Source organism: Myotis davidii, unplaced genomic scaffold (genome assembly GCF_000327345.1).
Source record: "Myotis davidii unplaced genomic scaffold, ASM32734v1 scaffold59, whole genome shotgun sequence".
Classification (NCBI taxonomy): domain Eukaryota; kingdom Metazoa; phylum Chordata; class Mammalia; order Chiroptera; family Vespertilionidae; genus Myotis; species Myotis davidii.
In genome coordinates this window covers 3,238,089-3,250,455 of record NW_006293001.1, presented here as the reverse complement: position 1 = coordinate 3,250,455, position 12,367 = coordinate 3,238,089, and the positions used below count along the sequence as shown (strand labels likewise).

Genomic DNA, 12,367 nt, shown 5'->3' with positions numbered 1-12,367 from the left:
ACTCCCAGAAATTTGACTAATTAAGAAGGAGATACTTTCTCAGCATAGGATGAAAGGCATCCAAGGAATTTCCCCAGATCAAAGCTGTCTTCTAACTCAATATGAAACTTTCTGACATTATCCAACATAGATTTTAGTTACAACATTACCAAGAGCTGAAAACCACTTTCCGTGTCAGAGTAGAATCAAGTTTCCTCGTATCACACACAAGAACTGGAATGCTAAAGAAAGGACCCCAAAACCATGGTCTATTCATCATTCGGATGGAGACAAATAATCAATTGTGGCAGAAATTACTCCATAACTTAAAATTACATTGACATGAAAGAAAATCTTTGTGAACACAATGACAAATTCTATTTTACCTAAAAATGCCCCATCAATATGCCACTAATCTTGGACAAGTCACTTAATCTCTCTGCAATTTCATTAAACTTGTCATTTTCAAATATTTTTAAAGCACCAGAACTCAAATATGCTAAATATGCAAAAATAGTTATTATGGGATATTTTTCAGCTTGAGGATGGAGATTCTAACCTGTCTGCTGCCCCTCTCTCACTTCCTGTGGTTGGACCTTATTCCCCCTTACGAAACATCTGCTTTGTATTATTCAAACACCATTGGACTAAATGGACTAAACGAGTGGTAGAATAGTTGATGGCAGAGAACCAAAGGGGATCATTTCAGGTAAAGACAAGGACAGGAATAAAAGCACATTATGTGGAAGAGTACAAGGTAGAATTAGGGGAGTACTCCAGAAACAACTTTATTTTATGAAAAATAACAATATAGTTGGGTTTTGCTCTTTGTTTTTGTTTGGCCTTGATATTAATGGAGACAAATTTGAGCAACAGGTGTACAAGGAGTTGGAATAAGCATCAAGGAAGAGGGATAAATTCTTCAGCAAGGCAGTTAGACAAGGCTTCTGAAAGGCAGGCAGGAAGGAAAGAGCAAGGGTGACAGCCTTGGCTTTGAGAAGTAAAGGGGAAAACTCCGTGTCCCTTACACTACCTGGTCCAGTCTTCTTGGCCTGGCAAAGATGAAACTAATTCCTCAGAAAGGAGGTGGTATAAGATAGGGCAGTGTTGCAAAAGGAAGGCTATTTAGGGATTTTAGTCAACCTAGTCCACTAAAAAATGGGTAGAACCACAGTGAGAATCTAAGTGAGAAAGGATATACTTATCATGGGCCCAACAAAGCCAATCAAAATGGAAAAGAATATATTGAAGAATTACAGATTGTTTCATATAAATTCTCATTTCTTGAGACTGATGTAATTTCTTAGGATTGTGTTAATGAAATTTGACTTCCTTTCCTCCTACTTCTCTTTCCAGCTCCCTGTTTTCCGTCAGATTAGCCTCTGCTAACTACTAATTTTTAACTAAATACTGCTTACTACCACTACTTACTACCTACTATTATCTACTAGCTATAACACCGTATATTTGCATCCACATTCTAACCCTACTGTTTCAAAAACTTCTCAATGTTTATTTAAATGACTTCATCTGTGCCAGACTTTACCATTCACTCATGGACTGTTTCAATAGACCACAGTGAAATGTAATGAAAAGTTTTTTCAGTTATGCTCAATTCAGCAACTCAAATAAAAACAATCCTTGTGACATTAAACCCCATCAAAAATATAAATCAAGATTTATAAAATAACATGGCTTATTTTCATCACATTGCTTTTAATTCCATGTTACCTTTTTCTAATGATTCTTTATATATTTAAGTTGATAAATATAGTCAATGAAAAAGCTTTGACTGACTAGTCATAGAGCTATAAATAAAATGCCAAAAAATATGGTGCCCTCATATTTGACTACTCCACCACTGGCTGGGCAAAGAGTCATTTTGTAAGAATTCTTCAGAAAATAAAATCACTCACTTCTAAAGACATCAATAGCATAACACAAATTTGTCATAGGTAAGCCTGTACAATTTAATTGATATTTTTTTGTTTAACCAGTAATATTCTAACAAAAAAGCATAGGTTCAAAATTAGCAGTCAAGTTGAACAAAGCATTGAAAATATTGCCCAAGTTGAAAGACACATGCCTATTCCCTGCACTGAGGTCCAAATGGCCCAACAAGTAAATCCACACATTTAGAAAGGGGGCATGGAGACTGGCAAAAACCTGCATTTAAATGATAAAGACCCTCAGGACTGGTGACATGTTTTAGTTTTTTGAAAAAAAAAAACAATACACATCTAGTTATCATTTAGGAGTTGAATTAAAATAATAGTTGTCTACATGCCTTTAAAAGATGTTTTCATCTTCATGTTGATGAGTCTATAGGAATTGTCTAGCTCTGCAGAAATTGGATAGGTAGTAAAATTTTGCACCAGCAGGATATCTGCTATTAACATACACACTTGCCTACTGTAGCCAGCCCCTGATCAGCAGGTGCTTAAAAAGGTCAAGGCTCATGCACTTTCTATTTTTCACAGAGGCTGTTTGCCCTAAAGTCTCAAAAATACCACAGAGAACAATACTTGCCATCTGGAGCCTCCTGACATGAACAATATCAAGCGTAAGACAGGCATCTGGTATTTTCAGCTCACATATGAAATGTGCTCAGCCAAATCATGATGGTCACTTCATCCTGGTCTCTAACCATTATCAAGAAGGACTTAATTACAGCTGGCACCATGCTGCTTCTTTAGAGGTTCTTGAGCTAAGAGACATAATGACAGCATGGCTGGGGCTTTAAACAGGGAAAACAGTCATTGCAGGAAAACCAAGCTGAGGCAATGAACACACTTCTGTGCTTCCGTTTCTCCCTCTTACAGTAGTAGGAAGGTGGGAACGATGTCTCAAATTGTTTTATAACTCTAAAATAATGGTACTCTCTGATCAGGACTCTAGAGTGCAATTCCTTTTGCTGAAGAGTGTGACATGTTTCCAAACACTGTCTTTGTAGTAATAGGAACACAGGATGAAATCACACTCAATTCAGCTTAAAAACACTTAATATTCAACACCAGTTTAGCCCAAAATAAAAATGTAGAGAGAGACATCAGAGTTCAGTTTTAAACGATTCCTTGGAAATATTACTTTAAGTCCATTTTAGTTCTATATTAGAAGAATTCAATATTTATCAAAGCTTATGGAATCAAACCATCTGCAATTTCTTCAAAAATAAAAGTTTAATATTTTTTTTCATGGAAGAATTATCTGAGACATTCCCAGCGGCCTTGGAATTTCCAATATGTCAGATTGTAAAATCATTTCTAAGGGTGAAAATAATCATAGAGGTTCATCTAACCCTGTTGACCATATAGCCTTAGGCAGAAGTACTCAAGAAAATTACAGATATTTATTTGTTTTTCTTGGTTTAGACATTGCATTGCTATCCAGGGGGGTGAGTGTGGATGGAAAAAATATATAGTCATTATCACTTTCATGTCAGATATTCCTAAAGGACTTCTTTTCATTTGTATCTTTGGCTTCTGTTGGTCAGGTGGCTCTTTTAGTTCACTAGATCCTCCTAGATAATTTTAAATGGTAATAGCTGATTTTTAAACATGTTTTTATTTATTTTAGAGAGGGGGAGGATGGGAGAAGGACAGAGAGATAGAAATCCTGCACACCCTTACTGGGCATCAATCCTGAAACCCCAGGCATATGCCCCAACCAGGAATTGAACTGGTGACCACTTGGTGCTTAGGTCAATGTTCAACCACTAAGCCACACTGGCTGATTTGAAAGCAAATAGCTTTACTATTAAAACTAATACTTGTAAATATCATTGCTTTTCTACAATAAATATTATTTTTTCATATATTTTTGAAGCTTTGTTTATATTGATAAGTAAATTATTTAAAATGTTGCATCTATTTTTTAATGATATTGATCTATCATTATATGCTCTTTGAATGTTAGAAAACATCTGTAAACCCATGTGGTACTGGTGATTTTACATCAAACTAGTGGCCCAGTGCATGAATTCAGGCATGGGTGGGGTCCCAAGGGGGGGAGGGGTACGAGATTGGCCCTCTGGGTAGGTGGGCAGGTGGTAGGACACCCTTGCTGGCCTGGGATCTGGAAACGCCCCGCTGACATTCACGCTGGTTGTCGGGAGCCACCTGACAGCTGCTTTTATATTGTTTCTTCCTTGTGGAGCGTCTAGGGAGGGTAGTGGATTGGTGCCCGAGGCTGACTTTTAGGAGGCCGACAGTGCTGTCAGGATCATGCCAGTGGTGCTGGTCCTTCGGTGCCTGGCTCATTCTTCAGAGATTGGACCTGCAGGACTACTGAGAGAGTGAGTGGTTGCCACAAGGCTGATGGGCCACCGGGATGGCTTGGTCAGCTGAGCAGTGTTCACACTGTGGGAGCGCACTGACCACCAGGGGGCAGCTCCTGCGTTGAGCATCTGCCCCTGATGGTCAGTGCACATCATAGCGACCGGTGGTTACTGTTGTTCCAGTTCTGGTTGTTCTTCAGGTGCTTAGGCTTTTATATACATAGACTAGAGGCCCAATGCACGAAATTCTTGCAAGGTATTCGGCCCCTGCCGCCGCTGCCTCTGCCTCTGCCTCGGCCCCCACTGCCACAGCTTCGTCCGGAAGGTCATCCAGAAGGATGTCTGCTCTAATTAGCATCTTACGCTTTTATTATTATAGATAGCATGTTTCCTCCAACTTTGTTCTTTCTCAAGATTGCTGTGGTTATTCAGGGTCTTTTGTGGTTCCATATACATTTTTTTTGGAATATTTATTTAGTTTTGTGAAATATGCCATTGGTATTTTGACAGGAATTGCATTGCATCTATAGATTGCTTTGGATGTTTTCACAATATTGTCTTCCTGTCCATGGGCACAGTGTACACTTCCATTTGTTTGTATCTTCTTCAATTTCTTTCTTCAGAGTTTTACAATTTTTTGAGTATAGGTCTTTTACTTCCTTGGTTAAATATTCCTAGGTGTGTTTGTGTGTGTGTGTGTGTGTGTGTGTGTATGTGTGTGTTGTTGTTGATGTTTTTATTCAGTTGTAAATGGAATTGTTTTCTTAGTTTCCCTTCACCTTGGTGGTTTTAATTTAGACCATTAATTACCATTCCAACTCTAGTATGGTAATTATATATTCTATTTCTTCCTTAATAAACATTGACAACTTATATTTTGCCAAGAGTTCATCCATTTCCTCTAGGCTTTCAAAGTTCTTATGAAATTGCATATAGAATTCTCTTGAAACTCAATTTTTTTCTGTACTGCTTTCTCATCCCTAAACTTGTATTATTTTTGTTCTCTCTTCTTTCCTTCAGCAGGCCTTTGAAATATTTCTATGCTTTATTGTTTTTTTCAAGGAACTTGCTTTGGGGTTAATTTGTTTACTTCTTTTCATTTTTAGCATTTGCCTTCATTAATCTCCTTTTTTATTTCTTTGGACTGTCCTATTATTCTTAATATCTATATTAAGATCTTTTATTATTTCGGATTTTCTCTGTAATGATGAAGACATTAAAACTATACATTTTCTTTTCTAATGCAAGTTTTCTCTGGGTCATGGGTTTTGACATAAAATGTTCTTTCATTGCTTTTAAATCATTTTTTATTTAATCCAAAGGCTATCATAGAATGCTATTCTTAGGTTTCATATACTTCTAACTTTCTGGTCACTTTAAAATAATGGATTCTTATTTTTGGATTATAATCAGAGTTAATGGGCTATATAACATTTCTATTCTTATAAATGTTTAGGCACCCATGCTTAGTGCAAAAGCAAGCTGTGGTTGCATTTTTAAAAGTGAATGACCTTTATAAAGGTTTCCAAAGTACTTAGCTTTATTTACATGGCAGGGGTTGGAGGGATCTGCTATCTTTCTTTACCCATATTTTATTCCTTTGTGCATTACAAAATTGAATTATATAATTCCACTAACCAGTACAGCTGTCATAAATAGATTTCGAAACATACACAGCTGCTTTAAAACTCAATTGGTAGAAGTAGAAATGTGAGGGGATACAGCAGTGTCTGGAACGCTCAGAGTGCTGGGTAACGAGAAACAATACATTTTACAGAAGGGAGATCTGATAGATGGAGGAAGAAAACTATTTTGAGAACTTCTGCTGTTTTGCAAAATGTTATATAATTGCTGATACAGCCATAACATTCTCTAGAACACAATTGCATTATTGTCTAGGCCTAATCTTTTGGGGGAACAAATACTCTAACTGGTACAAAATGAAAATGGCATGTATGCTACATTTCTATTCTTTGTTACTTATTAATAAAGCCAATAAATAAAATGAATGGGAAATATTTTGCATCTCATCCTACTGGGAGCAACTTTAGAAATCCAGTCTGAGAGGCAGCTAAGGCACAATAGTGGAAGAAATCCTGGACTAAGTTCGGTTACTTAGTTCTTTCAGAAATAAAAATCTTTCATGCATTTATATTCAGCTTCCACATATGCAAAATAGGCGACTTGCCATTCTCTATTCTTTACATAAAGTTGACAAATGAATCAAAGGATGTTATATATGAGCAATGTTTCTGAGACATAAAAGTAGACTCAAGTTTAAAATGGTGTATCAAGTACAAGGTGGTATTTAAATCTTTTTTTTTTTCATTTCTTTGCAAATAGCACCTCCCTGTTTCCTGTTCCTTACTTTGCGAGCAAGCTTAGGTCATCCACAATCCATCTATTTTAGAAGAAGCGTCTGCAAAGCACTCAATAGACCCCACTATAGGTATATCTGTTCACGCTTTCCCTCGCTTGCTCTCTCAAGCAATTCAAGGGCTGAGGGGAAAGTCCTGAAATTGTCTCTCAGGATGCAGATCTCTCCTGTTACCTTTAGAAATCCTAGTGGGTTTCAAGAGTTCCCCTGAGACCACTTTTCAGATATTGTGATGCACCTTCTTAAGTCAGGCACCCCTGAATTAGCAGAGGGAGTCCAGAGTCTGGGTAACCAAGACGAGTATGTAAAAGCAGTCAGCCCCCTCCGCCTACACACCATCACTCACATTCCCACTCATCCTTGGCCCTCACTTAATTTGGGTCAGGTTAAAGCTTACAAGTCCCTTTAAAAACAAAGAAACATCTCACAGTGATGCTGTTAAATGGGGACAGGAGCTGTGGGAGAGGGAAGGGGAAGATGCAGGAGGGAGGATTCTTTCATTGTTTAGAAACCTTTGCTTGTACCAAAACTGGTGAAGGATTCATGTTTTTCTCCATGTATACATATGGCAAGTTTTTCTTCTGCTTATCTGTTTTCCCCCTAACTCATGTAGCCATATAATAAACGTTGCAAACTTACATGCAGAAAACTAATTTACTCAGGGCTTATAAATGTCCTTAGTCATGGATTCCACAATAGTCTGCTTCGCCAACCATCTGGCCAGATATGAAGGCCCTCGTACAAAACAGCGCTTCTTTCTTTTCATCAGCCCCATGACGATAACATAAAAAAGTAGATGGCAAAACATTTGAGCCTTAGACTAGGGTTCTATATATTTATATTTTTAGAACTACTAAAAGAATCCACCTAGCATGATCAGTGCTTAAACATGAAATAGTAAACATGGAATCGCCAAGGAAATATGAAAGACGTGTATTTTCTATTCCTTCATAGTAAATCATCACCATAGAACTAATATGACCTGGGATGACCTCAAAATTATAGATTCCATTAAGGAAGGGCATTATCTTCTAGAAACAACAAGAAGCATGGTTTACTAATTTATAAGTACTTATGATTATTAAATGCGGAATGCCCACACGGCAGACAACAATTCCACAAGAATTAGAAAATATCATAAAATAGTAAGGCTGTAGACTTCACATTTTATAGGAAGAGACCGAAGAGTTAACATTTTACTTCCATAATCTATTTGACAATCATGCTCGAAGTTTAATGCTTCATAGGGAGTATTAATTTGTGTTTTGATTAATCCTTACTTGTCAACATTTATGTGTATTTAATGACCCAGAGAATTTTTCCAGAAAATTTTCTAATGTTAGTTATCACAATTATCAAAGTTGTTTATGTGATTAATTTGCTGTTTAGAAAAACCATTTGCCACTCTCAGACTGTCTTTCTCAATATGCCTTTTCAGCCTGCCTCTAGGATGTTCGCCTGTACAGCTGCACTATGTAAAACAAACCAAAAGCCATTCATTACAACATAGATTATCTTTCCAGCACTATCTGGATAAGGGATATCTATTAGGTATCTATCAGAATACAGTTTTATTCTTTTGAAAGCAATACAATGTTTAAAACACTATGAAAGGAGTGGAGAGAGGGTCTTGGTATAAACTCAATGGTTGGCTCTCTTCCAACAGGTCTTAGAAAGTATAAGCCCCATAGGGAGACTGCAATCCTGGTGAAAAAACAGCATGTATTGAATACCATGTTTTAAATTTGAAACAGGGCCCTAACCGGTTTGGCTCAGTGGATAGAGCCGCGGCCTACGGACTCAAGGGTCCCAGGTTCGATTCTGGTCAAGGACATGTACCTTGGTTGTGGGCACATCCCGAGTAGGGAGTGTGCAGGAGGCAACTGATCGATGTTTCTCTCTCATCGATGTTTCTAGCTCTTTATCCCTCTCCCTTCCTCTCTGTAAAAAATCAATAAAATATATATTTTAAAAATACTTTAAATATGATGCAGGAATAATAAAATTTATTGTCAACATACAGGGTTGATGAACAGAGGTTTACTGGTATTCACATAGAAACTAATATAATAATTAATAAATAGTAATATCTGAACAAAAAATCTGTTTTGCATACTCACAATTGTAAACCTACTTTTGCCTCACCCTGGATATATTTAAATTTAAGGATTTACTTATTAAAAAGTTAATAAGACTAATGTTATTTTGATGAGCACACATATATCAAATTAGAAGATGAAGGCTTACATTAACTTCAGCATTCATTCACTACTAAATTTTATATTCATGCTAAGTTTTAGAGAAAATTTGAATTAACATACTACATAATTACAAATATTAACAATATTGTATGCTTATCCCTTTAGATGCATGTCAGCATATGTACATTTGAGGGAAGATTAACATAACTTAAATACTTCTGAATTAATTTTTGATCAAGTTTGCTATTGCTTGCTATGGGATAGCTAATTACTTCCATTTTGGTTTTCTGTGTAATTTCTGCAAAGAGTTTTACTTTGATATAATAATGTTATCTTGCTTTATAATTGTTGGGTGATTCTTGTTGGAAAGTTTGGGTCCTAATATATGGAGTTGATTTAACAATCACAGAAAGCATTTCATACTCACATAAAAGAAAAAAATGTCTCATTCATCTTACATAATTTGAGCATTCCAAAGAGTTTTATCTACATAAATTTAAGCAAAGAGAAATTAATCTTGTATTTACATAATATTCAAGTGACTTACAGCATAATAAAGATGTGGGATTTTTACCAACCTTGAAAACAATTTCTGAAACTTCAGGGAGTTTTAAAAATCTGCCCACAGAACAGTCAATATGAGGAAATGTAACTGTTACCTCAAGGGTTCATTTAAATAACCATTAGGATTATAAACATGCATTACAAATATCTGAATTTGGCATGAAAAGATGAGTGTAGGAACTTCTGGTTAAACCTATTAATTTTTTTTTTAATCTGGGCATTTAGAGAAAGGCTTGAGAGTATGTATATTTTCAGAGCATGTTTTATTTATTACTGTCTCCCATGCCTAGCATAGTGCCTGGTATATAGTAGATCATAAATATTTGCTAAAAGAATGAGGACTACATTTCTAAGTGTAGGCCATGAAAATGATTCTGGGTAATCCCCCAGGGTCTTTGAACTCAGACTCAGTCAATAAAACAATGGCTCTAGATGCACAGCAAAAGGTGCTTTGTACCCTCAGAGTTTCAGAACATGACAGACAAGAAGGTTGTGTACACAGCAGTGGCAATGGTTGTAACAGTCACTAAACCAGCTTGTGTCCTGGTCTGTATTTGCCATAGCTGTTTTTTGCAGCCAGATCTGCTTGGCATGGTAAAATTCCAATATTTGAGTGCTATTTGAGGAAGTTCCAAGTCAGGTAAATTAGCAGAGGAATTAAACCTCACCAAAAAAAAAAAAAAAAAAGGTACCATGAGTAGGAAGGAATAAAGGCCACACAGTTGGGACCAAAGGAACGGGTGCCTTAGATAAATATCTACTTAAAACTTCCCTATTCTACCAACTCTTTTTCAGTGTTCTTCTACCTCTATTTCACTACAGATCCCTCTCCTCTAACTCTCATTTTTAAAGAACCTTTACTTAGCCCTGACCTGTGTGGCTCAGTTGGTTGGGCATCATCCTGTGCACCAAAAGATCGCCACTTTGATTCGGTCAGAGCACATGCCTGGGTTGTATGAAGCAGGCAGCCAATTGATGCTTCGCTCACATCTGTTTCTCTCTCTCTCTCCTTCTCCCTTCCTCTCTCTCTAGAAATCAATAAAATAAAATGACTAAAAACTGCCTATAGTTAGGCATAACCCAGATTCCAAAGCTGCTGGCTTATTTAGGACATCCAATGTTCTGGGCTAGGAAGATCTTTAATTACAGAAAACTAACTTCTATTGAGTTTTATTTGAGTGATCTATGTAACTGACTTAAAATAAGTTAAGGGCTAATATCACAGGAACATAACTTAACCTAAACAAGTCTTTCATGCCAAGATCTGTAAATCTTCTTCCCGTGCAAAAAAGGGTTTCTTCGGGAACACTGTGGTACCTCCAACTTGAGGTAATTCTTTCCAACCGGTATCACTTCTAATAAAATGACTGTTAGGAGATGGCAACATTTAAAAAGGATACTGAGAAGAGAATGATGTTGAAAAACTTTCCCAAGTTCCCTTTAAGTATTTGTGAATGATTATCAGAATATTGGAATTCCAAGATCACACTTGTAAATTGAGTTTAGTAACTGCCTACTTCCAAACAGAAAGTAAGACAACTTGCAGTGAAAACCTAAGTGCAAGTAAGCCAAAATATTTAACACAAGTCAGAAACAGGGAACAAAAGTTAGAGAAATGAGGGGATAAAGAATTCTTAAGCTCTGTTGAGGAAATGGAGCACAAAATTTAGTAGGGAATTTCTTATTCACAGAGACCAAAGAAAATAATAAAATGGGGTCATATCTCTCAATTTTGAGCTAAAGAGAACATACAAGTTCTTCAGCAACAATAAATATTTATGACCAAAAAAAAGGAAGAAAAGAAGGGAGGAAGGAATAAGTAAAGTGTCAGAAGTGAAATGTCTATGGAACATTTACAATACATAAAATTTACGCACATTATTGCATTTAATTGTGAGCATAACCCTGTCAAGTAGATTATTATTAATTTTACAGTAGAAAAAACCAAAGTCACAAATAGTAAGTGTTGAAATTGGGACTTCATGCCTATCTGATTCTATAGCTCATAAAACACACTCTGAGAAATGAATCTCCCCTACCTCCATCTCATCTGCACCTTCCAACTCAAAGCATCTGTGTATACACGTGCATAATTTTTCCTTCTATATCCAAGGTATATTCAGAAAGTATAACTGAGAAATTTCAGGAAAATGACAGAAATAGCAACTACAAGTTCAGCATTCTCATTCCAGCTACTATAATGGTAACAATATCTCCCCTATTTACATGAAAAAAACCATGCCTTTTTTGTACTTTATTACAGCCAAATATTTAGAGAAAAATAGGCATATCTAATTTGTTACTTGGTGTACTGCTCTTTACATTTTATCTGTATGGGGATATCTAAGAGTTAGGCTGAGGTCACAACTTCAGGGAGGAAAAGTACATCATATGCAGAGGCCAGTGAACTGGGGTTTTTTTTCCTACTATAACACTCCCAAATAAAGTGGCCCTGATTCAGAAAACAGTGCTCAAACCTAGCTCGATTCCAGTCTAGCAAATAAAGTGGCCCTGATTAAGAAAACAGTGCTCAAACCTAGCTCAATTCCAGTCTAGCATCACTCGCCAAGGAATCCAATGTACTAGTAATAGTTTCAATAGGTAGAGAGGATCAGCAACCTAGAAGGTTGAGAGGAGCTGGATTATTGGATCCCAACAAACAGTGGGGAAAAGAGCATCCAGCCCTAAAGGCAGGAATGGGCAAAGACTAGGCAAGTTACATACTGAAATCCAAGGAGGAAACCTGTCAGGAGTCTAGGCATGTAGACGAAGTCTGAAAGCTACTGTTAAGGGAAGAGGTTTCAGATGAGGAAGGCTCCGTTCTTTTGGGTCTGAGCCAGATAACAGAAATTTCAACACAAAAGTCTGACTTCCTACAGCTGTGCAGAGCTGAGTGAGCAGTGTCTAACGATTGGCATGCAGGACAATGTTCAATATTGTAAAGGCTCTTATTCTCTGGCAAAGAAACAA

General features: G+C 36.7%; 1 protein-coding gene across 1 annotated transcript in view; it reads left to right on the top strand.

The window, feature by feature from the left end:
• The window catches only part of KCNH7 (potassium voltage-gated channel subfamily H member 7), a 400,430-nt gene that overhangs the window by 356,141 nt on the left and 31,922 nt on the right, over window positions 1-12,367 (top strand). Inside the window, exon 11 of the mRNA XM_006766560.2 lies at window positions 10,863-10,960. Within this exon, the coding sequence (XP_006766623.1) occupies window positions 10,863-10,960 (98 nt within the window). The remainder of the gene's footprint in view (window positions 1-10,862; window positions 10,961-12,367) is intronic.